Raw genomic sequence first — 27,487 nt, forward strand, 5'->3', positions numbered from 1 at the left:
TGGCAAAACTAATACAATTATGTAGTTTAAAAATAAAATAAAATTAAAAAAAAAAAAAAAGAAATAATGCCATTTGTAACAACACTGATGGACCCAGAGATTACCATACTAAGTCAAGTAAATCAGATAAAGACAAATATCACATCACTTATATGTGAAATCTAAAAAAAATTATACAAATGAATTTATTTACAAAACAGAAACAGACACAGAAAGCAAAATTAAGTTACCAAAGGGCAAAGTGGGGGATGAGATACATTAGGAATTTGAGATGAACAGATACACACTACTCCATACAATATAGATAAACAAGGACTTTCTATGTAGCATAGGGAACAATATTCAATATATTCTAATCACCTATAGTGGAAAACAACCTGAGAAAGAATAAAAAATATATTTTATAAATATAGTGTGTATGCATAACCGGATCACCTTGTGATACACCCAAAATCTTGTAAATCAAATAAACTTCAATAAAAATAAACTTTTAAAAATTTAAAAAAAAAAGAGAAAATCCAATTATTTCAGCAGACATACCTCGTTTTGATGCATTTAAATACTAACTAAATTCCCCACCTTTACTATGTTCCAATACAAGTGACTTTAACATTACTTAAGTTTTTAAATAAAGTACCTCAGATAACCAAAACAATTTTGAGAACATAGTAAAATAAGAAAAAATTACAATTATTTAAATAAAAACAAAATTGTAAATACCTCAGAAATTAGTCATTTCTAATTGTCATCTTCACCTTCTTGTCATCAGTAATCCAAATTAGATATGGACTTGGAGTGAACAGAATTGTATCCACCCAAAAGATATAGTTCAAGTCCTAATATATGATACCTGTGGATGTGAACTTATTTGAAAACAGTGTTTGTAGATAAAATCAAGTTAAAATGAAGTCACAGTGGATAATGGTGAACCCTAATCCAATCACTGGTATCCTTAAAAGGACACAATACAAGCACAAAAGACAGAGGGCAGAAGTCCATGTGATGACAAAGATTTAGGTGATACAGTTTCAAGCCAAGGAACGCCAAGGATTGCTGGCAACCACCGACAGCTAGAAGCAGCCAGGAAGGAATCTTCACTAGCCTTCTGAGGGAGTATGAGCCAACCAACACCCTGATTCTAGACTATCAGTCTCCACAACTATAAGAGTACATTTCTTTTGTTTTGAGAATAAACTACTGTTGTTTTTAAATAAACTACTGTTGTTTTAAAATAAACTACTGTTGTTTTAAAATAAACTACTGTTGTTTGCAGTTTTGTTATGGCAGCCCTGGAAACAAATGTAGGGCTTATATAATTAGTGAAAATTAAACTACATGGTGCTTGTAATGACCTTTCCCCACTTTTCAATACCAAACTGAGCCTTATTCCATATGGAATGATTTAAATTATAAGCCTAACATTCCATGCTACTAACTATACTTAGAAAAACCTGTAACTTTGAAAAACACAACAAGACACAAGCTCTGTTCTTCTACAACTGTGGGGGCTTTTCTTTATTTACATACATTTCTCACAGACCTTTAAATGGGTTACTGTAATAGATTACTAAGAATAAAGCAACAAAAGAGACAGTGAATGTCAATATTAAATTCAGTGAATTTTCGATCAAATATGTACATAATCTGAGATGCCAATAAGTAAAAAAAAAAACAGAAACTTAATTTATCCAAACCTAGTAACTAAGGCTTCTGAAATGTTACTTTAGCTGTGACAAAGAATAATCACGTTAAATATAACTGCTCTACATTTACTGGCAGGAACTAAAACATCTACTAGCTCCACCATCTCTTGCCAATGCCCTTATATAAATGTTTGGTTATAGATATTTACATTTCATGAAATTTAAATTCCTTAGTGTTTTTCAGCACATTCACACAAATAATATAGATATGGCAACTCAATCCTATCATCAATAACAGAATTATACATGATGTGGACAGACGTATATACAATTATATGCATATTTTCATACATGCTTATAGTATTTACAGAAACATACTTACATTAGCTTAAATATTATTATACGATAGACAGATGCACATATAAAGTTAACTTTGTTTGCTTAAGAACCAACATTATTTTAAAGAAGTACATATGGAAAGAAAATGATAGCTGCCAAGGGCTACTTTTTTAAGAGCTGTTTTTTAAATTTGGGTAATGACAAAAATGGATCGCTATGCCTTTTTTAAAAATAAGTTTATGTATTTATATTTGATTGGGCTGGGTCTTCACTGCTACATGTGGGCTTTCTCTAGTTGCTGTACACGGGTTTCTCATTGCAGTGCCTTCTCTTCTGGAGCACAGGCTCTAGAGCACGTGGGCTTCAGCAGCTGCAGCTTGAGGGCTCTGGAGCGCAGGCACAGTAGTTACAGCGCATGTGCTTAGTTACCCATGGCATGTGGAATTTTCTCAGACCAGGGATCGAACCCGTGTCCCCTGCATTGGAAGGTGGATTCTTAAGCACTGGGCCACCAGGGAAATCCATCAATAGCTTTTTAAAATAATCTAGCCTGAAAAATGGGCTTCTCTGGTGGCTGAAAAATTAATTTTGTAATCGAAATCATTTACCATGATTATTTAAATTAAGAAAATATATTAAAGTCTTAAGTCCTCAGTGCTTGCCTTAGAACCACAAAATGCATCACACACACACAAAAGGATAGAGATGGGTCCATATTCCAAAAGACATCAATGTTTGAATTATCAATCGAATCCAGGAATACTGGAATGGGTTACCTTTTCCTTCTCCAGGGGATCTTCCTGACCCAGGGATTAAACTCATGTCTTCTGCATTGGCAGGTGGATTCTTTACCACTGAGCCACCACAGAAGCCCCTTATCAATCCAATACTTCTTTCTTCCTAAAATCACTACATTCCTTTGAAATAATTAAAGTGAATATAAAAGCTGCAAATAGAAGGTAACTTTCCATTCAGAAAATTTTGTTAGACTTAAAGAAGATTTAGGATACTTGCCTCTACAAATAAGTAGGCAATAAATCAGAAAGACACTGATATAAACATATAGTAATAAAACTGAAAGGTCTGAAGGCACATTCTGAAGAACACAATCTTGTAAATAAAAGAATATAGATTTACTAATAGGGTAATCTTCTCAAGTAATGCTTGAGGCTTAGAAAATTTTTTATTTTACATATTTAACTCTTATGCAAAAACAAAAAAATGCTTTCTTATGAGTACTTTTTATCACGTAATTCAAAAAGTTAAAAAAAATTCACAACCGAAATAAAAGAAAATGAAATTTCTTTCCAATTCAAATATTCTGTGAAACACCTCACTTTCTCCTGATTTTTCCTTAAACTTAAGGAGAAAAAAAAAAAAAAAGGTGTATTAGTGTGGTACAGAGTTCACTGTAGATTCAGTGCTATTTTCTTTATCCTGCTTTTCTTCCTCATGTGTTGAATCTAGTTCATGCCTATTTTCCTCCTCACTGGAATCACTGTTTAATCCACCTTCAACTCTGGCGAATTTCTTGTCATGTGAACAACTTTCACAGGCTTGGTCTGTGGGAACAGCTCCTTTCCTTTGGGGTAAAATAGTGAAAAATGCTTCTTGCCAGTCTCTTGTCTCCAGGTATTCCAAAATAATCTCAAACACTGCAACAAAAACAAACTCCATTTGTTTCTTAGCCTAGCTCATCACAATGCTGTATACTTTAAAATACATTGCTTTTGTGTTAAGAGTGCTAGCATGTCCTAATAACTACTTTGTTCTTATTACTTTCTTCTCCTGTATTAGCTGTCAGAGCTAATATGTCCCAAGGCTCTCAAGGCTGCTACTTTGTAGCTTTTCCTCATATCCTTTCTTAAGCACTCAGAGGTTTACCATTATCCATTGTCAATTATAATTAATAGACAGAGGACCCCTCTTTGGTTTCCTTCTTATTCTTTATTCCTTCCATATCTCTATCCTTTATATGCAAACAAAACAAACAAACAAACAAAAAAGGTGGGGGAGAGCTACCATTAATCTAAATTTCTTCTAGCTTTCCACTCACTCTGGGGAGTGTCTTGCCTCCTTTTTTTTTTTTTTTAAATACTGTCCCGCCAAGTTCTTCTCACTTTAACACATTGATGAAAGGGTAAATTTGGATTACTTTATGATAGAAAAGGAATCCATTATATATCAAAAGTCTTGGAAGAGGTTCATTCCTTGAATCAATAAATTCATTTCTATAACTCCCTAGAGCCTGCTATAGAGAAATTTTAAAAACCCAATTAATAGTTGTGTACTAACAAAAATCTCTACTAAAAAAAATTTCAAAAAGCAAAACTCCAGGCAAAGACTTAAGTCTGAGGATATCTATTATAATATTTACAGCATATTATAAATATTATAATATTTACTATAATATAGTAAAAAGAAAAACATGTCAACAACAGAATGGCTGTATTATTGTATTGATATATTCAGATGAAGAAAAAGTTACACAGCCATTAACAATGATTCAATAAATATAAATGGAGGGAAAACACCCCACATTTATAACATTTTATGTAATAGAGTAAGAATCCAATTATATAATAAAGGATATGTATGCATAGGAACGGAGAAGGCAATGGCACCCCACCCCAGTACTTTTGCCTGGAAAATCCCATGGACAGAGGAGCCTGGAAGGCTGCAGTCCATAGGGTCGCTGAGAGTCGGACACGGCTGAGCGACTTCACTTTCACTTTTCACTTTCATGCATTGGAGAAGGAAATGGCAACCCACTCCAGTGTTCTTGCCTGGAGAATCCCAGGGACGGGGGAGCCTGGTGGGCTGCCGTCTATGGGGTTGCACAGAGTCAGACACGACTGAAGTGACTTTGCAGCATGCATAGGAAAAGAACTTGGAGAAACACCAAAAAGTTACTATGAAGTATTTCTGGGTAGTGAAATAACACCTACTTATTTTTCTTTACACTTTTTTATACCTTCAAAACTTTCTAAAATATGCATGTATCAGTCAAACAAATCATAAATGACTACATTTTAATTTTCCAAAGGTACATACTCTCTATTTTTACAAAATGTGAATAGAAGGTTATTTTTCAGTGTTCACTCAGGTAAATTTTTAGCTTATAAGCTTATAGCTTACCATGATTAACTGCCAAAACTTTTCTACTATTCATCTTCACAAAATTCCCAAGGGGAAGCTGTGCATGATCAATTCCATGATCTGATGCTTGTTTATACGTGAGTCCCTAAAACAAAGACATCATCACCTGGACTAGAACATTACATTATTTAAACTTAAAGTCTATGATAGAATAAATAATTTTTAGGAAAGACTTTAGTTCAGAGAATATAATCTGAATTTGTGTGTGTATATTTAACAGCTAATTTGAAAACATTCTCTTGATAATAAGTATAGTCAGAATGTTGCTGGTATTTATTTTAACCAAATGAGGAAACCAAAGACATTAAGCTGTCTATCCTGTCACAAAGTTCGTCAGCGGCAGAACCAAAGGAAAAACCTGGCTCATGCCTCCTGACTCAAGCAGCTTCTCATCATTCCACACTGCCTTATTTTCAGCTTATTCAAACTGAATTCTTAGAGAAGCATCATCACTCTTCTCATGAATCTCAAAGATAGAACTGTTTCAATTATATAACACTAAGAGGCACAAGTGGCAAAAACTGATGAGATAAAAACCTGAATGAAAAAAATTTCCTATTGTCCATAAATTTTATTTTTTCATTTCTGTCAATTAAAAGAATGCTGAATTATGGGGGAAAAAAACCCAAAAAACCCAAAACCCAAAACCCAACCTTAGCATGGTAGCATGGTAGAATAAAAAGCTTTAGAAAGGAAATCAACTTAAATCCTGTCTTAGGACTTTGCTTTAATGAAATGTAAACATTTTAGAAATTCTATTAATGTTACACTTAATTTATGTGTGAGAAACAGAAAAGTAAACAAATAATACAACTTTCAGTGGAACAATACTTACTGGATGCATGAATTTCAACTTAAAAAAAACCGCTGAGTATGAATTTTCTTCTCAAAATTAAAATCCTTAAAGCCTGGGTCTAATCAGGACTAAAAGAGCCCAAAGACATAACACAGGAGGAAAAAGAGCTAAATTTCTCAACTAATAATTTGCATTTTCAAAAAATAATTATTCATTAATGGCCACTCCATGCTACACAGCTTGTGGGATCTTATAGTTCCCCAAACACAGATTAAACCCAGGCCCTTGGCAGCAAGAGCACAGAGTCCTAACCACAGGACTGCCAGAGGAATTACCAATAGTCTGGATATTTTAGAGGCCAATATTTGATAATAGATCAAGTCAGGTCTTTTTGAAAACAAAATTGTTTTAGTTCAGAGAAACATACAACATCAAAGAAAAAAACTAGTTCTACAGAAATAAGAAAACAGAATTTTTATAAGAAAAAAATAAGCTAAAGATCATTCTGATAAAATTCCCTATGATGCTATAGAGCTGTACTGTCCAACTGTAGCCACATGTGACTATCTAAACTTATTATAATTTTTAAAAACTCAATTTCTCAATCATACTATGTACAACTCATGCTCAACAGCCAATGGGTTACCATACTGCAACACGATGATATAAATACTTCCAACAATGCAAAAATTTTCCTGCACAGTGGTGCTATATGAGAATAATGAATTACTGTGTATTATTCTGCTGACAACATTTCAGCAGATACTTAACTAAATAAGTTGAGCTTAACTTAGCACAATGCAACAAAGCTGGAAAAATACAAAATAATGTTTTCTTTTAGAAAGTGTATTTCTGTAATTTTTATTTTTTTTATTATTATTATTTTTTTTACTTTACAATATTGTATTGGTTTTGCCATACATCAACATGCATCCGCCACGGGTGTACACATGTTCCCCATCCTGAACCCCCCTCCCACCTCCCTCCCCATACCATCCCTCTGGGTCATCCCAGTGCACTAGCCCCAAGCTTCCTGTATCCTGCATCGAACCTGGACTGGCGATTTATTTCTTATATGATATTATACATGTTTTAATGCCATTCTCCCAAATCATCCCCCCCCCCCCACAGAGTCCAAAAGAATGTTCTATATATCTGTGTCTCTTTTGTAACTTTTCATTTGAATGAGGGTAAGGAGGTGGGAAGAGACAAAAGTACAAATTAAAGAGGACAGAAAACACATCCCATATAATCACATATTTGAAAATGGGCATAAGTTTACCAATTTGCATATAAATTTTGGTATAAATTAATATAAATTTTACCAGCAGCCTAGAAATTGATTAGCAAAAGCAGCATTTATTAATACAGAAAATCATTTAGGCATGTGGGCTCCAGAGCAATCTGGATTTTCAAGTGTCTACTACCTATTATTATTGATTTTAGATTTAATTTTTATATGCCTCTGGTTCCTCATCTGTAAACTGTGCATACTAACAGCACTGACTTCGCTGGGTTGCAGTAAGGATAAAGCAAGCTAACATACGTGAAATGCTTTGCTTAGCTAGAAAGGTGACCAAAATATCCCTGTACTCAGTAAACACAAGCACTCAGTACTTACTATCAAGAAAATTAACATTACTATCAAGAACACTGGTACATCAATTTTTTCAAGTATAAGCAAAAGCAAAAATAAAAACTTAATAGTATGTACCTTGTGATGGTTGTGATCTACTAATCCTCCAATCACATAGGCCTTTGATTCATCTAATTCCTTTAATACATTAGGTGAATCTGATGTAAGATAAATCAGGTCTTCTTTCTGTATGAATTCACTATAGTGCTCTGGTTTGATATGGATATCCTTTAAAACACAAAGGGAAAGATGCTATTAATTAATAGGATTTTGTGAAAATTGGCTAAAAATGATTATTTTCTTTTCCCTAGACAAACCCACCCAAAAAACATATGACAGGAAGTCTGAAAGAATATTATAACAATGTCTTATTTAGAACCTATCACTCGAACATCTTTTCACCTCACATCTCAATTATTTAAGTAGCCTCCTGATGCTATTTCCACCTCTAGCCTCAGATCCCTCCAATTTACTGCCTCACATGGCTGGGGGACTCGTTTTCTGAAAACACTACTCTCAATGTTTCATATTTATCTGTAGGTTAAAATTCAAGCTCCTTAACTTAGTAACTCTCACCTCAATACAGCACCAATCTATCTTGCTAACTTTCTGTTCCAACAAAACAAATGCATTTGTTATATATTTGCTCACATTGTTCTCCAGCCAAAGAATGCCTTCTCCAATTACTTCCTTCTCCATTTATATGAATCATCAAAAAGAAAGGGCTTACAGATTTAATAATTTTCATGTATCGACTTCCACAAAAATAGACATCTGAAATCTTCTTTACCAAAACTATCAGGTCAGAGGTACAGGCTGAACAACAGTAGGCAGAATTTTGCAAATTGCACCAAAAGAAAAAAGGAAGATACATCACAAGGTTTAGATGGCACTTCTCAATAATTTTTGTGGAAATAAAAAAATGAAGCAGGAGACCTCTCACCTAAGTGTATACAGCCTATTGATTAATAAGCAGCCATTTTTCTGGAAAATGATATACGATAAATATGATGCCTATGCTTAATAAAGGCCCCAAGAGGAATGTGCATAATTAGAAACTTGTGAACTCATATGTCTCTGGAAAACTGGTGGTATAAAGTAATAAATTTTACAAGCCATAACTGAAATAACTGAAAGTACGCCTACTCTAACTCATTACAATATTTCTTAGGAAAACAGGCATGAACATAAAACTTGGTAAATATACTATACTTTAGAACTTAAAAAGACTTTTGAAAATGTTTTATACTATAGACTATTAATAAAATAAAAAATGCAGTCATTATAGGATTAATGAGTGAGATAGGGAAAGTCTATCACAATGAAAACTGGCTTGGAGAAAGGGAAAAAGTCTAAGAATAACCCACCACTTTTCTGAGTAGAACAGGATTAAGGTTCCTTAGGGATTGGTACTAAAGCCAATCTATACATCTGTGTCTCTTTTGCTGTCTGGCATACAGGGTTATCGTTACCATCTTTCTAAATTCCATATATATGCATTAGTATAATATTGCTGTTTTTCTTTCTGGCTTACTTCACTCTGTATAATAGGCTCCAGTTTCATCCACCTCGTTAGAACTGATTCAAATGTATTCTTTTTAATGGCTGCATAATACTCCATTGTGTATATGTACCACAGCTTTCTTATCCATTCATCTGCTGATGGACATCTAGGTTGCTTCCACGTCCTGGCTATTATAAACAGTGCTGCGATGAACATTGGGGTACATGTGTCTCTTTCAATTCTGGTTTCCTCGGTGTGTATGCCCAGCAGTGGGAGTGCTGGGTCAAATGACAGAGTAGTTTAGTTCGACAGAAAAAAAAAATGTGAGCCACATACGTAATTTGAATCCTTCTAGTAGCCACATTAAAAAACAAATGACAAGGGGCTTCCCTGGTGGTCCCATGGTTAAGAATCCACCTTGCAATGCAGGGTACATAAGTTTGATCCCTGGTCTGGGAAGATCCCACATGCTGCGGAACAACTAAGCCCATGCACCATGACTACTGGGCCCCAAAGCTGCAACTACTGAAGCCCTAGTGCCTAGAGCCTGTGCTCTGCAACAGGAAAAGCCACTGTAATGAGAAACCTGCACACTGCAACTGGAGAGTAGCCCCTGCTCACCACAACCAGAGAAAGCCCAGGCACAGCAATGAAGGCCCAGCACAGCCAAAAATAAATAAATAATAAAATTTAAAAAGTGACATGAAATACTTGAAATTAATTTTAACGATACATTGTATTCAACACAATATACCTTAAATGTTATCATTTAAACTTATAATAAATGTGTTTTTTTTTCATTTTAAGCAGATATCTTACATTCTTTCTCTTTTTTGTACTATCTTTGAAATCCAGTGTTTATTTGACGTTTATAGCACATCTCAAATCACCAGTCACACTTCAAGAGTTCAATAGCCATGTGTAGATAGTGGACATCAGAGGGTATAGAACAGATTTAGAAGAAAACAAATACATTTCCAAATTTTAGAGTGACTTCACTCTTATAAATAATGTATAGCCAGTTTGCTCGGTTGAGATTGCATATAGACCTTTAAATTCTTTTTTCAAAAAATATGTTTTAAAGTTGGCAGTAAAATAGCAAGTGAGATTTCATGAAAGAAGGTACAAACCATATCTCAAGTCTCTTAGCTTCTCTCCTTGGTAAACTTAGACTTAGGTACAGTGATACACAGGGTTTGGAGCTGCTGACTCATTATTTGTTAGCACTATGTAGAACTCAGGTAAAAAATGTAGACCTTTAAGCCTAAAAATACTTTGTATTATATGAGAGTTAATCGATTTTAGTTACCTTCCAGTTGACCCATCCTTTGTCATTTTCATCCATATTCTTTTTCAGCTGGCCTCCATGGCTTGTCAAATAAAACTGATAAAGAGATTGGCAGGCATTGAAAAAGAGACTGAAAGACTATTAAAGTCAAGATTTTATTTCCTCTCTCACTAATTTAACTATCAATGAAACAAAATTTTCATTCTGGAAAAAAATTAATTTATGACATTAATTTAAAAATTAATTTATGGCTTTAAACATGACAAGATTTATCTTTGATAGAAATGTGTATTTTTGTGCATCTCTTAACCCACTAACTTCTGTATTCCACCTACATTTTCATTCCATTTTCTAAGCAGTTATAATCTGCCTCTTGTTTAATGATCACTATTCTATAAAATTCCTGCTCCCATGTCAAGTTTCCCTTCCCCTTCTTTTGCCACTACTGTTATTTTTTACTAGTCCAAAGTCTTCATAATTTTTCTTTGACTTTAAACCCTGAAACCTATTTGAAATCTAATCAAGGGTGAAAATAATCTAAAATGTGAAAATATAATATTACTATCACTTGATAAAAAGAAAATATCTAACCAGAATTTTAACAAGATTTTCTAGTTTTTAACATCAGTGAGCCAGAGTTAATTTTTAGCTCACTTAGAATTAAAACAATAAGAAAAATGACCCTACTCTTATGAGCAGTCAATTAGTCTCACAAATCACTCCCTCAATACTTCAAAATTATCAGTGACTCAAAATCCTTTTAAGTAGAGAAAACCTGGCCAACAGGCACAATGGCACATATCAGCCTGGGGCAGTTCCCCTAGTCCCCAGAAAGGAAGGATTGAGAGCTGAGAAACTGGTAGGAAAATATACGTGTGTCCTTTAATGACGATGGTCAACTACACAACAATGACCATCAAGGTGTACAGGACTGATGATGACTGGGTACAGTGTGTCTGAAAATAATGTATGAAAAACATTTAAAATATTCAATTTTTGTAGAAAAGTAGAACATTTTCCCAAAGAGACATTTAACTCATTAAAAAATATTACCTGTAAGACTCATTCTTGTAAAGGCAATCAGGATTATCTATGCCTTTTCTGAAGGAAGATATAAAAGGAAACTGGAAGTTTGTTTTAAATTCCTCAAACATACCTGCACAGGATGCAGTGCTCGTCGATTTTCTGCATAACATCGTTGAATCTGCTTATGAAGTTTCTTAATGTCCTAGAAAAGAGTGCAATTTTTAAAGTAATATTTTCAAAATTACCTGTGGGCATTTCATTATCTGAGTGGAACAGAATAAGCAGGAAGGATAACTAGATAGGTACATTTCTTCTTTAGAAATACAAGTCCTTTCTGATTAATTTCCATTCAATTTCATAACATATTATTTAAATAATAAATATAAGTCAATATTCTGTAAGTGACCCATAATTTCATATTTTATATCCACTTAAAATATAAGTTCATGAAAACTTTCACTCGCCTTAGGAGACAACAAAAGAAAAAATAAAACTCTTAGAGCCATAGTATTAAAATTTTCACAAGTTAAAAAAGTTTAGAAAGTAAAATTAAAACATAGAAGCATTGTTTAAACAACCAAGCCAATCATATTTTATTCCCCTCCTTTCAGTTAGGATTAATAACAAAACCCCCCACAGCTCTTTACGATCAGTATGCAGTTACTGAGTTTTGTAATCTATTGCAGTACCTGTCTTTCCCTCTGTCTATACATATACATATAAATAAAAGCAACTTATTAGCTATTTAATGCTTTAATTTAGGGCCACAGATTTTGAAAAGCTTAATTTAGGAAGCATTTTTTAAGGAAAAAATAAAAAAAAAAATTTTTTTTTTAACCAGGAATTAACCTACCCAAGAAGGGAAAAGACCTGGAAGCAGAAAACGAGAAGATACTGATGACAGAAATCAAAGATGTGTGACACAAACAGATGGAGAGATAATATACCATGTTTTTTGATTGGAAGAATCCATACTGTGAAAATGACTACACTCCCCAAAGTAATCTACAAATTCAATGCAATCCCTATTGAATTACCAATGGCATTTGCCACAGAACTAGAACCAAAAAATTTTACAATTTGCATGGAAAAACAAAAGATCCTGGAGAGCCAAAACAATCTTGAGAAGGAAAAATAGAGCTGGTGGAATCAGGCTCCCTGACTTCAGGTTATACTACAAAGCTACAGTCATCAAAACAGTATGGCACTGGCACAAAGACAGACATAGTGATGGAACAGGACAGAAAGCCCAGAAATAAACCCATGCACCCATCATCAATTCATCTATGATGAAGGAAGCAAGAATGCATGATGGAGGGAAGACAGTCCCTTCCATATGTGGTGCTGGGAAAACTGAATAGCTACAAGAAAAAGAATGAAATAGAACACTTCCTAAAAACATACACAAAAATAAACTGAAAATGGATTAAAGAGCTAAATGTAAGGCCAGGTGGTATAAAACTCCTAGAGGAAAATATTGACAGAACACTCTTTGACATAAATCACAGCAAGATCTTTTCCAATCCACCTCCTAGAGTAATGAAAATAGAAACAAAAATAAACAAATAGGACCTAATTAAGCTTAAACGCTTTTGCACAGCAAAGGAAACCATAAACAAAAAAGGCAACCCTCAGAATGGGAGAAAATATTTGCAAAAGAAGCAACTGACGAGGGATTAATCTCCAAAAAAATAGAACAGCTCTTGCAGCTCAATATCAAAACAAACAACTCAAAAGATGGGCAAAAGATCTAAACTGACATTTCTCCAAAGAAGACATACAGATGGCTAAAAAGCACATGAAAAGATACTCAACATCACTAATTATTAGAGAAATGCAAATCAAAACTACAATGAGGTATGATCTCACACCTGTGAGAATGGCCATCATCAAAAAATCTACAAACAATAAACGCTGAAGAGGATGTAGAGAAAAAGAAATCCTCCTACACTGTTGGTGGGAACATAAACTGGAATAGCTACTATGGAGAACAGTATGGAGGTTCCTTAAAAAACTAAAAATAGAATTACCAAATGATCCAGCAATCCCATTCCTGAGCATACATTCAGAGAAAACCATAATTCAAAAATATACATATATCCAAATGTTCACTGCAGCACTATTTACAATTACAATAGGACATGCAAGCAACGTAAATATACTTCATCAGATGAATGAATAAAGAAGATGTGGTACATACATACAATGGAATGTTACTCAGCCATAAAAGGAAAGAAATTGGGTCTTTTGTAGTGATGTGAATGAACCTAGAGTCTGTCATACAGAGTGAAGTAAGAAAAAGAGAAAAACAAATATATTAATGCATATATGTGGAATCTAGAAAAATGGCACTGACGAACCTATTTGCAGGGCAGGAATAGAAGACACAGATATAAAAAATGGATTTGTGGACACAGGGGGAAGGAGAGGGTAAAACTGAAAGAGTATGCACGACCACATGTAAAACGAGTACCTAGTGGGAAGCTGTAGTGTAAACACAAGGAGCTCAGCCCAGCATTCTGTGATGACCTAGACAGGCGGGATGGACGGTTCAAGAGGGAGGGGATATACACATACATATAGCTGATTCACACTGTTGTACACTAGAAACTAATACAACATTTTACAGCTATTATACTCCAGTTAAGAAAAAAAAGAAGAGACATGGTATATTTATATAATGGAATACTACTCAGCCATAAGAAAAGAAATAATGCTATTTACAGCAGCATGGATGGACTTAAACAGACTATCATACTAAGTGAAGTGAGTCAGGCAGAAAGACAAATGTGTGTCACTTCTATGTGAATCTAAAAATATGACATAAATGGACTTATCCACAAAACAGAAACAGACGGACAGAGAATAGACTTGTGCTTGCCAAGGGGTGAGAGAGAGGTAATTGGGGATCTGGGATTTAGCAGATGCAAACTACTACACACAGAACGGATAACAACAAGGTACAACTGTATAGCACAGCTAACTATATTCAATATCTTGTAATAAATCATAATGGAAAAGAATATGAGAAAGGATAAATGTGTGTGTATATATACATATATATAAATGCATAACTGAGTCACTTTACAATAGAAACTAACACAACATTGTAAATCAACTATACTTCAATAAAATAGTTTAAAAAACACATACACACAGGAAACCAACAAAATAGCCTAAAGATGGAAGCAACATAAATGTCCACTGACAACAGATGAATGAATAAACAAAAAGTGGTTTATATATACACTAAAATAGTGTTCAAGCTTAAAACATAAGGGAATCCTGACACACACTACAATGCAGGGGCTTCCTAAGGGGTGCGGTGGTAAAGAACCTGCCAGTCGATGTGGGAGACATGGGCTCCATCCTTGGGTCAGGAAGATCCCCTGGAGTAAGAAATGGCCACCCACTCCGTTATTCTCGCCTGGGAAATCCCATGGACAGAGGAGCCTGGTGGGCTACAGTCCATGGGGTTACAGAGAGTTAGACATGACTGAACAACTGAGCACAGCACAGTGAAGACATAATGCTCAGTGAAAAAAATCTGTCACAAAAGTAGGATTCCACTTATATAAGATACACAGAGTACACAAATTCATAGAGACAGAAAGTAGAATGGCGATGCCAAGGGCTCAGGGAAGGGGAATGGAAATGGTTGTTCAATGGGTATAGAGTTTTAGTTTTGTAAGATGAAAAAGAGTTCTGGAGATTGGCTGCACAACATAAGTGTAGTTAGCGCTATTGAACTGTACACTTAAAAGTGGTTAAGATGGTAAACTTTGTTATGTACATTAAAAACCACAATTAAGAAAAAAAGATGCATTTTAGTACATAAATTATATCAAAGTAATATTACATATTAAAGCAAGAGTTATTCAACCTAATTTAGCTACAGGATTTTTCTAACAATGATTCATGATACCTTTAATACCATCAAGCTGTCAAAACTGCAGTCAATGATAAGGCGGAGTGGGCTGTGAACAACATCTCTTCGAATACGTTTTCTGTCACTTCCATCTGAATTTGACTCAGGTTGACACTGTCGCTCTAATTGCTTTCTCTTGCGTTTTTCCTTCCGCTTTTGTCTAAAATTAGTAATTGAAAACAACTTTTTGTTATTTGGATATTTACAAAACTTTTCTAAACAAAGAAAAAATTATTTTAAAATCAGTAGGCTAAATCATAAAAAACTGCTACTTCTGTGGATCAAAAATTGTCAAATACCAGAAATTTTAGATAGTCTAAAAGTTTTACATAATAAATGAGTCTGCAAAAGCAAAATATTTTTTACACAGATCCGAACTATAAGTTCATTTATTATTGGTAGCATGTTATATGGGGCTTCCCTGGTAACTCAGCTGGTAAAGAATCCACCTGCAATGCAGGAAACCTGGGTTCAAGGTTTGATCCCTGGGCTGGGAAGATCCCCTGAAGGAGGGCATGGCAACCCACTCTAGTATTCTTGTCTGGAAAATTCCAATGTCAGAGGAGCCTGGTGGGCTACAGTTCATGGGTTCACTAAGCGTCAGACACAACTGAGTGACTAAGTACAGCACAGCACACAGCCCATTATATGTACTTAGAAAACTTTCAAAATACTGAGTTAAGAGAGTTATAAAAAATTTTACTTTTATCATTTCCCTACATGATTTTCAAGCAACAATTATAACCATATGTAAAAAAAAGTAAAATTGTTATTCAACATAGATTCAGACATCCTAGCCACAGCAGGCAAAAGAAAAAGAAATAAAATGAATCCAAATTGGAAAAGTAAACTGTCATTGTTTCCAGATAACACAATGTTGTATACAAAAAATCCTAAGGATGCTAAAAGAAAATAACTGGAGCTCAACCATGAATTTGGTAAAGTTGTAGGATATAAAATTAATACACAGAAATCGACTGCATTTCTACACACAACAAACATCAAAAAGAGAAATTAAGGAAACAGTCCCATTTTACCATCTCATCAAAAAGAATAAAATGCCAGGAATAAACCAACCTAAGGAGACAAAAGACCTAAACTCTGAAAACTATAAAACACTGATGAAAGAAACTGAAGATTACACAGATACAAAGATATACCATGTTCTTGGATTAGAAGAATTAATATTGGGAAAATGACCATATTATGCAAGCAATCTACAGATTCGGTGCAATTCCTATCAATTTATCAATGGCATTTTTCACAGAACTAGAACAAAATTTTATGAAGCTTGTATGGAAACACAGAAGACCCTGAATAGCCAAAATAATCCTGAGAAAAAAGGATGAAGCTGGAGGAATCATCTTCCCTGACTTCAGACTATACTACAAAGCTATAATCATCAAAACAGCATCACACTGGCACAAAAATAGAGGCACATACATCAATGAAACAGAAAGCCCAGAAACATACCAATTAATTAATATCAATTAATCTATGATGAAGAAAAGAGTACAGGGAGGAGGAAAGACAGTCTCTTCAGTCAACGGTCTTGGGAAAACTGAATAGCTACAAGGAAAAGAATGAAACTACAACACTCCCTAACACCATACATGAAAATAAACTCAAAATGGATTAAAGACCTAAATATAAGGCCAGATACTATAAAGCTCTTAGAGAAAATATAGGCAGAAAACTCTGACATACATCACAGCAAGATCTTTTCTGATCCACCTCCTAGAGTAACAAAAGTAAACACAAAAATAAACTTAAAAGCTTTTGCACAGGAAAAGAAATCATCAACAAAATTAAAATACAACATATGGGCCGGGAGTAAATATTTGCAAATTATGTAACTAACAAGGATTTGCTCCCAAAAATAAACAAAAAGCTCATACAGCTTAATATTAAAATAAAACAAAACAAAACTGAACAACCCAAATGAAAATTGAGCAGAAGACCTAAACAGACATTTCTCCAAAGAAAACATACAGATGGCCAATAGGCACATAAAAAGGAGCTCAATGTTGCTTTGGAGAAATGCAAATCAAACTACAATGAACTATCATATCACCTCACACCAGTCAGTATGGCCATCATCAAAATGTCTATGAATAACAACTGCTGACGAGGATGCAGAGAAAAGGGAGCCCTCCTACATTGTTGTTGAGAATGTGAATTTGTGCAGCCACTACAGAAAACAGTATAAAGATTCCTTAAAAAACTGAAAATAGAGTTACCATATGGTCCAGCAATCCCACTCCTGGGCATATAGCCAGAGAAAACTCTAATTAAAAAAGATACATACACCCCCAACATTCATAGAAGCACTGTTTACAAAAACCAAGACACAGAAGCATCTAAATGTTCACTGACAAATGAATGGAGAAAGAAGACGTGGTATATATACACAATGCAATGTTACCCAGCTATAAGCAAGAATGAAATAATGCCATTTGCAGCAGCATGGATGGATCTAGAGATTATCATAATAAGTGAAGTAACTCAGACAAATATGTTAGCACTTACATGTGGAATCTAAAAAAAGTGATATAAATAAAGTTATTTACAAAACAGCAGTAGACACCCAGACACAGAAAAGAAACTTATGGTTACAAGGGTGGATAGTAAGGGAGTAGGAAGAAAAGTTAGGAGTTTGGGATTAACATACACATTCTGTGCTCAGTCACTTCAGTTGTGTCCAACTCACTGCAACCCTAAGGACTGTAGTTTTCTGGGCTCCTCTGTCCATGGGATTCTCCAGGCAAGAATACTGGAGTGGGTTGCCATGCCCTTCTCCAGGGGATCTTCCCAACCCAGGGATCAAACCCGTGTCTTTCACATGTTCTGCATTGGCAGGCGGGTTCTTTACCATTAGCACCACCAACAAGGATCTACTGTATTACACAAGGAACTATATTCAATGTTTTGTAATCATCTATAATGGAAAAGAATCTGAAAAAGTATGTATGTATATGTATATATGGGGCTTCCCTGGTGGCTCAGATAGTAAAGCATCTGCACGGAATATGGTAGACCCAAGTTTGACACCTGGGTCGGGAATATCCCCTGGAGAAGGAAATGGCAACTCACTCCAGTACTCTTGCCTGGAGAATTCCATGGACAGAGGAGCATGGCGGACCACACCCCATGGGGTCGCACAGTTGGATACAACTGAGCAACTAACATTTTCACTTTCACATATATATATATTTCACATATATATATATATTTCACATATATATATATATTTCACATATATATATATATTTCACATATATATATATATTTCACATATACATATATATGTGAATTAACTATGAAAAATAAAGTGTTAGTTGCTCAGTCGTGTCTGACGTTTTGTGACCCCATGGACTGCAGTGCGCCAGGCTCCTCTGTCTGTGGAATTCCTCCAGTCAAGAATACTAGAGTGGGTAGCCATTCCCTTCTCCAAGGGATCTTCCTAACCCAGGGATCAAACCCAGGTTACCTGCATTGCAGGCAGATTCTTTACCCTCTGAGCTACCAGGGAAGCCCATAAAAATAAAATGAAAAAAAAAGTGTTAGTCACTCAGTAGTGCCTGACTCTTTGCAACCCCATGGATTGCAGCCCACCAGGCTCCTCTGTCCATGGAATTCTCCAGGCAAGAACACTGGAATGGGTAGCCATTCCCTTCTCCAGGGAATCTTCCCAACCCAGGGATCAAACCCAGGTCTCTCACATTGCAGGCAGATTCTTTATCATCTGAGTCACCAGGGAAGCCCTTTAATAAAAATAAAAGTTCTTTTTTAAGAAAAAGCTGCTCCCATTTTTTTAAAAGTAAAATTATGAAAAAAAAAAACAAAAAAAAAAAAAACAAAAAACCCTCAGGTTTTTCTCTCATCTACATCAACAATTAATTTTCTAATAAATTTTGTCTTTCTACAATAACAGCTTAAGCCTAACTGCTCTTACCAAAACCTGTAATAGTTCTAGCAAAATCAATGTTAGGCCCAAACTTGACCTTTCTGAGATGATTATTTTTGTTCCATATCTAGGACATGGATACTAACTATATCCTTTTTATAAACTGGTTACTTTAGAAATTGGGGTGCTACTCACAATAAGTGTGGCTGAGAAAAGTGTATTGTATAAATTCAGCAACACTGCTAAAAAAAAGAAAACAAAACAGTTTTAGTAGCCAACTGACAAAGTGAGCTAACAATATGTACAGTCCCAATTTAATTAACATAATTACTATTGCATAATTATGTAACTGCATAATTACTATACTGAAGGTCCAACATTCTATATCTCTAAATAGGGGTAGAATATATGCATTTTGATACATACTTGCGGAGTTCTCGTTGTTCTTCCCATTGTTTCTGTTTCATTAGCTTCTTCATTTGCCGCTTAGATATTGGTTGAAACCTTTCACTTGATCCGGGCTTCTGATTTTGCTCTCCATTTTCACTTAAGTTTTTCTGTCTTTCAACATTACAAGTCTCACTAAATGCTGGCAACATTTCAGATGACATTATTTGATGCCTCTGAAAAATTGAAAAGCAACTCTGACATGAACAGATGATTCACAACCAAAAAAAAAAGTAAAAAAAAAAGACCAAAGGATGTGATTAAAATGAAACCATATTAGTAATGAAAAAAGTGCAAATTTAGGCAATCAATCTTCATTTACTGCCAAAGATCATTTGATGAAATGGGCTATTTTCATACACTATTGGCAGCACAGCACAATTTTCCCAGAAGACTACTCAGACCTATATGTTTGAAGAGATTTAAAATGTTGATACTCTTTCTTACAATAATTTATTTCCTTAGAATTCCTGTAAATTAATTAGAAATATAAACAAAATTAATGGAAAAGAATACATGTATTAATGCTATTTTTAACAATAAAAAATTAGAATGTCACCAAATGGGGACTAAATATAAATTACAGTTCACCTATAACACTGGACTGGAATACTAAGCAGCAAGAAAAATGTTTCTCAATATTATTTAGCGATAAAGGGAAATAATTATGTTAAATAAGAAAATCAAAACATGTTCAATTTTCTTTATATATATATGTGTATATACACACACACACACACACACACATATACACACGTTTTAATTCTGACCCACCCATGGCTTTCTGCATTTTCCAAATTTTATATAATGAAAATATAGTTTTATAAAAGAAACACATATTATTTTTTTTAAAGAGATGGAAAGCACATTTTTGTACTTGTTTTTAATACTGTCATACAGGATAAGTGCTAATTTCACTATCTGGGTGGACACTCAACAATTGGTTTTTGACACAAGGTATGCTATACATTTCTAAATTTTGGACAGTACAGAAAACAAATTGAGTTGCCCCCCAACATATTTCATTATAAATATGTAATTATAAATTTTTCACTTAAGTCACAGCTGAAAAACAAAATATGTAAACTGACTCTGTAATCAGTTGTGGAATACTCAGGGCCATCTAAAACATCTTATTCAGATTTAACCACCCACTCTGGTAGCTCAGTTGGCAAAGAATCTACCTGCAGTGTAGGAGACCCAGGTTCGATCTGTGTGTCGGGAAGATCCCCTGGAGAAGGAAATGGCAACCCACTCCAGTATTCTTGCCTGGAAAGTAAAGTCCCACGGACAGAGGATTCTGGCGAGCCACAGTCCATGGGGTCGCAACAGTCAGACACGACTTAGCAACTAAACCACAACCCACATCTTTACATCCACTGTCTAGAGCTAAACTTGTCTTTAGAGCAGGGAAAATGATAGAAATACTGAAATATCTTTTCTCTTTAATTATTAACACCATAGCTTAAGAATATGTGTTCTTTATCCCTATCAAAGACTAAGTAAGCATGAAGTCTGCAAATATTCTATCAGTCTTACACAAAAATGGGTAATTCTTCCCTTTCACAGGGATAGCTAACAAGTCTGTGCAGAGAAGCCAACAACTAAAAGGAAAAAGAACAATCGCCACAATTCAGAGACCGGAAAGAAAAAAACTTCACAGAACATAATTTGAGCGGTTTTATTACATGGTTCTTGCCTTCTTTAAACATGCAATGATGTAATAGGACATATGGGGTACCTAAGAAAAGTTAGAAAGTTTATCAAATTTTGACTGCAAGACAAGAAATTTTAAGATGTATGATTTAGGGGCTAGAGCAAAGCCCTGACATGTTACTACACTGCAAAATTACTAAGAGGGGGAAGAATCATCTAGGAATACAAGAGTTCACAAGTTTTCTTTATGCCACCAACCACTTTTTTCCACTGGATCATAGAAAAAACAAGATCCAGAAAAACATCTATTTCTGCTTTATTGACTATGCCAAAGCCTTTGACTGTGTGGATCACAATAAACTGTGGAAAATTCTGAAAGAGATGGGAATACCAGGCCACCTGACCTGCCTCTTGAGAAACCTGTATGCAGGTGAGGAAGCAACAGTTAGAACTGGACATAGAACAGACTGGTTCCAAATAGGAAAAGGAGTACGTCAAGGCTGTATATTGTCACCCTGCTTATTTAACTTATATGCAGAGTACATCATGAGAAACGCTGGGCTGGAGGAAGCACAAGTTGGAATCAAGATTGCTGGGAGAAATATTAATAACCTCAGATATGGAGATGACACCACCCTTATGGCAGAGAGTGAAGAACTAAAGAGCCTCTTGATAAAAGTGAAAGAGAAGAGTGAAAAAGTTGGCTTAAAGCTCAACATTCAGAAAACTAAGATCATGGCATCTGGTCCCATCACTTCATGGCAAATAGATGGGGAAACAGTGTCAGACTTTATTTTTCTGGGCTCCAAAATCACTGCAGATGGTGACTGCAGCCATGAAATTAAAAGACGCTTACTCCTTGGAAGGAAAGTTATGGCCAATCTAGATGGCATATTAAAAAGCAGAGACATTACTTTGCCAACAAAGGTCCATCTAGTCAAGGCCATGGTTTTTCCAGTAGTCATGTATGGATGTGAGAGTTGGACTATAAAGAAAGCTGAGTGCTGAAGAATTGATGCTTTTGAACTGTGATGTTGGAGAAGACTCTTGATAGTCCCTTGGACTGCAAGGAGATCCAACTGGTCCATCCTAAAGGAGATCAGTCCTGGGTGTTCATTGGAAGGACTGATGTTGAAGCTGAAACTCCAATACTTTGGCCACCTGATGCGAAGAGCTGACTCATTGGAAAAGACCCTGATGCTGGGAAAGACTGAGGGCAGGAGGAGAGGGGGATGACAGAGGATGAGATGGTTGGATGGCATCACTGACTCAATGGACATGGGTTTGGGTGAACTCGGGGAGTTGGTGATGGACAGGAAGGCCTGGCGTGCTGCAGTTCACGGGGTGGCAAGGAGTCAGACACGACTGAGTGACTGAACTGAAACACTTCTTTTAAAGGAGATCATCTCTTAGAAATGACAACTCAACTTTGACTCTCCACTGGAAACTCTACTCAGCAGGGCTAACATCTGCTTTTGCCCAACATTACATTTGGCAACACTAACATAGTGCTGAGCACTTAGTAGATGCTTATTATGTATAGGTAGAACAAATAAATGAGTGAGTATGACATTATAAAGGACTTCTAAAAGTAATGAAAATTGTAACATCAAACATTTATTAATTCTTACTATACTTAATAAAAAAGTTATTATCTAATTTACTCTTTTAAAAAACCCTACACACAGAAGTCGCTCAGTCGTGTTTGACTCTTTGCGACCCCATGGTTTGTAGCCCACCAGGCTCCTTGGTCCATGGGATTTTCCAGGCATGAATACTTGAGTGGGTTGCCGTTTCCTTCTCCATAAAAAAAAAAAAAAAAAAAACCTCCATTAAAAAAAACCCTAAGGGGTAGTCATATATGCCTACTTTGCAAAGGAAGAGGTACAAAGATTACTTGCCCAAAGTTACAAAGCTCTTATATAATTCCTAAGAAACAAGGCACCTACAGCAAATGTTGCACAAAATAGGTCCTCAAATACTTGTTAAATGAAGTAATGGAGCGAAGATTCAAGCCCACATCCAACTCTACTGTCTTCTAGAAATCCAAAGTCTTATTTAGAAAATGGGAATTTCCAAACAATGTTAAAGAGCTGTGTTGCTTTCACCCACCTGTTGTTGAAAGGCTCGGGGAAGACCTGTGTCACCAAAAGGTAACAGACGGGAAAAACCCTTTGGTTCTACTTGTATGCCAGTGCACCAAAAAAAAAAAAAAAAAAAACAATCGGGAAACTTCCTAGAGATCACTGCCAAAAGTTTATGTCTGTGACATCCTGCCTTCCAAGCTTGCAACATACGACAATGGCAGATAAAATATTAAAAGGGGAAACAAAAAAAGTATAGCTTTTCTCAAAATTAAGAACAAGGTCTGCTGTGTTAAGACAGCTGAGAGTTTTCCTATCTTTAAAGAGAAAAATAATAATACAAGACAGAGGATGGGAGACAGATGGGAGGCAATTTAAGATGAACCCTTAAACTGGTGTTAGGGGTGAGGCTCCTCTTTCCAAGAAAAAATGCCTAACAACAGGTAAAATTAAAGATAGCTTATACAAAGCTGACTACTTGGGGAAAACAGACAGCAGCCTTTTGGCTACAACCTGGGCCCAGATATGAGGTGACATATGAACGTACAATATGACCGAAATTATCAATCACAGATATAGGCTCTGCTATTGGTCTGAAGCACTGAAAAGGGTCATGGGGTAGAAGGAACCACAAAATCAGTAGTAGACAGAGGTAGTTTGGAAAGGAAAGCTATAATTCCATTCCAGATGAGTCTGCAAAGCAAAATTATAAAAGGACAGGAAATGAGGGAAAAAAAGAGTTAATGAAGAGTAATAACCATAAAAACAAAAATTGAGAAATTGATACACAAAAACGGGCATAAAAACAGCAAAACAAGAATTCATTAAAAAAAAAAAGAATAAGGACCAATTTGGAAAGCAGGAAGTGAAGTCATAAAAATTTCAACATATGAGGCAAACTCCAGATTACTTGGAGTCCAAGAGGTAATTAATGAATTAGAAGACAACCTCACAATCTGATTCAGAGTTCAGACAGAAAAATAAAATGAAAAAAATCATATGTCTGAGCATTTAAAAAATGTGAGTAACAGCTTGAGAGAAACATAGGCCAAAAAGGTAACTGGAGGTAAATGTAGAACCTTGAGCACATTCATTAACTTTTTTTAATCTAGAAAATAAGGTTACTATTCAAGAAAGAGGAGACAGAGGGAACACAGTAAGCCTGAAAAGATAAGAAAAATTTTAAACATGCATTGTGATTCCTAGGATCACTTTTATTTCCTTTCCAAAAATAAACACATGAATAAAAATTAGCAATGAATATATCCAAAACAATATAGAAAACATAAGCTAAACCTGCCCCTTAAGCTAAATGTGCGGGTTTCCCAGGTGGCGCTAGTGGTAAAAAAAAAAAAACCCAAAAAAAACCTGCCGCCCAACGCACCTTGGGTTCCATCCCTGGTCAGGAAGATTCCCTGGACGAGTGCATGGCAACCTACTCCAGTAGCCTTGCCTGGAGAATCCTCACACAGAGAAAACTGGGCTACAGTCCACAGGGTCGCAAACTGTCGAACACAACTGAAGCGACTTGGCATGGAGGAACACAAGCCAAACGTGCAGACTTTAAGGCACAATTAAAAATCAGAGGAAACAAATTGCTTTCTTCATGAAATTGATTAATATTGTAGGAGAGAATATTTCTATCATCAGTGGCATCGGTTTTCACTAGTTTCCTACGATGGTCAAAAGAGCAAGTGTTGATTGGCTCTAGACTGAAAATTTTAATATAACAAAGTACAGTAAAATTTTACAACTCATGCACACCAGGGGGAGCTTTCGCCTTTCCCAAGAAGTCCAAGTTAAATTTAATTTGCTTATCATTGCATACTAATATTTTTTAAAAGCCTATCAAATACAAAGGTCATGAACTTGTCAATATCATTATCACTGCTATTTTAAAAGTTATTTCCAATTAAGAAAAAGGAATGTAGTAAAAGAAAATTTTTTAAAGCTTTGAATAAGCTAGATACATTGCAGGCAATGATGCAATGATCAAGCATCAAATGATGCTAGATTGAGATCCTTTCATTATTGCTTTCAACACACTTTACAAAGACATATACCAACTCCTACTGCCTGTAACATACAGTAAGCATTTAACTATGCACTAGTTTGTTCAGATTAACCTGTTAAGTAAAATATAAACACCATGGCAGAGTTTGCATTCGTCCCTCACATGCAGTGCTATTCACTGCACATTTTAATTCATTTACCAGGTTCAACCAACTTTGTAGCAATTACAGAAATAATTGTGCCAAATTTAGTTTACTTGAGCACTGAATTTTTTTAAATAGTTCGTTTAGTTAGATATAGATTATCTGGTGGTTTTATGAAACTATGGATAAAGATGACTAAGGCAATTTTGTGTGGGATAGATAGATTAAAAAAATTGTATCTCTATTATCCTTGTATTTACACTTCTCAGCACAACTTCCGGCAGGGAGATTACACATTATGAGTGTGACTGGCCGAAAGTTAAAAAAAAAAAAAATCATGACTTTATGGATTGGGCTAAAGTCTTAATAATTTATAACACAGCCTCCTTTCCAGAAACATCCAAAGGAATGTCGAAATAACGGCAGAACGGAATTAAATGACCTAACGGTGGTAAAGAAGGAATATCCTTTTTTAAAACGCGAGGGCCAGATTTGCAATAACGACTCGGTTCAGCTGTGAGGTCCCTTAGGCAGAGGCCTGGGCCATGATGGGGAAAGGCGGAGGATTTATAACAAACAAAAAAGCGAGAAATATGCCGTTGCTATCCTCTGTGTATCTCTAGAAAAATTTCTGAATTTAAACACAAAATGTTTCAGGGAAATTCAGTAACACCGTGGACTTCTTAAAATAGTCCTCAGCTCACCACGGTGGGGCCTAACAGCACCTGCAGCAACTTTCCCCTGGCCTCTTCCCACATTTCACAGCGCTCAGAGACATCAACCCTCGTAGGAAAAATGAGGAAAATGAGGAAAAACGAGGTTTAAAGACGCAAAGCGACTTGCCCACGGTCACTTGCCAATAAGTGGCACAACCACAACTCGTTTTCCGGCCTTTCAGAGTCCAGATTTCCCTCTCCCTTCATTCTTGGGAAGCGAACACACTTCACATACTAGGACCCGTATCTTGACCCCAAACAGAAGTCGACAGCAAGAGGTCCCGTACTAGTGAGCAGAGCCCATCCCGACTCTCGCCTCCATGTCTCAAACTCCTGGACGCACTCCAGAGGCGGGGTTAATTTGCAGCCGACGAATCAGAAAGCTATTTGGCGAGCCGAAGGGGCGCGCGCTCTCTGACGTCACTTCCTTCCGGAGCTGGGTCTTTGCTACATTTTCCATTATCCCACTTACCTCTTGCCCGGAAGCCCTATTGCTAGTGGAAGGCGGGATCGGCACGCGCTCCTTTTGCTCCCGGATTCTATCAAAAGGTAGATGAGCGCAAGCCTCCGCCCCAAGACACTTACCGAACAGAGGAGTTGTCGGGAAATCTGATAACCTCTCAGAAAGCTTTTTGTAGTGGTCTTTACCACTCGAGAAGGTCCTCTTTCGGAAACTTCAACTCCCAGAGGCAGAGCCGGTAGCTACACGTAGAAGGCTACGGAGGTTACGTCTTTCGTCAGCCCACTGCGCCAACTCCGGACCCGCAGTGGGAGAAAGGGGCGGGGTTTGTGTGGGGCGGGGTCTGGGGTTAGGGTTTCTGGAGTGGGAGGTGTTTGAGTAATAATACCTGTTTTTCCAATTCAAGGCAGGCATACACCTGCCGGCATTTATTCATTTATCCTCGTGGGCGTGGCGAGGGATGTTAAGACATTCCCACTCTTAAAAATGACCAACACTAATAAAGGGCTTATAATTCTTCCACGTTTGAGATGAGAAGAAAGCATCTCTTGCCTAAATTATTTGATTTATAATACAGGAGGTTTTCAGTATCACATAATTTTACACAACTCAAGTGGAAAATTAGATTTTAAAAGTGAATCAAGCTCCCAGTAAGAGGTAATTAAATCTAGAATGTTTACGCCTTTTCTACCTTACAACCATAAGTCTTACTCTCCATTCATTCTTTGAGCTGTTTTTCATA

The 27,487-nt window shown here is 35.9% G+C and overlaps 1 protein-coding gene across 5 annotated transcripts; it reads right to left on the bottom strand.

Moving 5' to 3' along the window:
• Nucleotides 1–150: 150 nt before the first annotated feature.
• TRMT10A (tRNA methyltransferase 10A) lies at nucleotides 151–27,144 on the bottom strand. 5 transcript variants are annotated; one of them, XM_055587790.1, is made up of 9 exons: nucleotides 26,871–27,144; nucleotides 24,798–24,940; nucleotides 19,653–19,849; nucleotides 15,317–15,479; nucleotides 11,522–11,593; nucleotides 10,387–10,461; nucleotides 7,652–7,801; nucleotides 5,121–5,226; nucleotides 151–3,637 (listed from the first exon to the last, which is right to left on the bottom strand). In XM_055587790.1, the coding sequence occupies exons 2-9, from the start codon at nucleotides 24,807–24,809 to the stop codon at nucleotides 3,372–3,374; spliced, it is 1,041 nt and encodes a 346-aa protein (XP_055443765.1). In that variant the 5' UTR covers nucleotides 24,810–24,940; nucleotides 26,871–27,144; the 3' UTR covers nucleotides 151–3,371. The 5 variants fall into 5 exon arrangements, with proteins under 5 accessions (XP_055443765.1, XP_055443768.1, XP_055443764.1 ...); XM_055587793.1 differs by lacking the exon at nucleotides 26,871–27,144 and adding an exon at nucleotides 26,521–26,752 and having other exon boundaries at nucleotides 151–2,458; XM_055587789.1 differs by lacking the exon at nucleotides 26,871–27,144 and adding an exon at nucleotides 26,521–26,738.
• Between the last annotated feature and the right edge of the window lie 343 nt (nucleotides 27,145–27,487).

Source organism: Bubalus kerabau, chromosome 7 (assembly GCF_029407905.1).
Source record: "Bubalus kerabau isolate K-KA32 ecotype Philippines breed swamp buffalo chromosome 7, PCC_UOA_SB_1v2, whole genome shotgun sequence".
Lineage (NCBI taxonomy): Eukaryota > Metazoa > Chordata > Mammalia > Artiodactyla > Bovidae > Bubalus > Bubalus kerabau.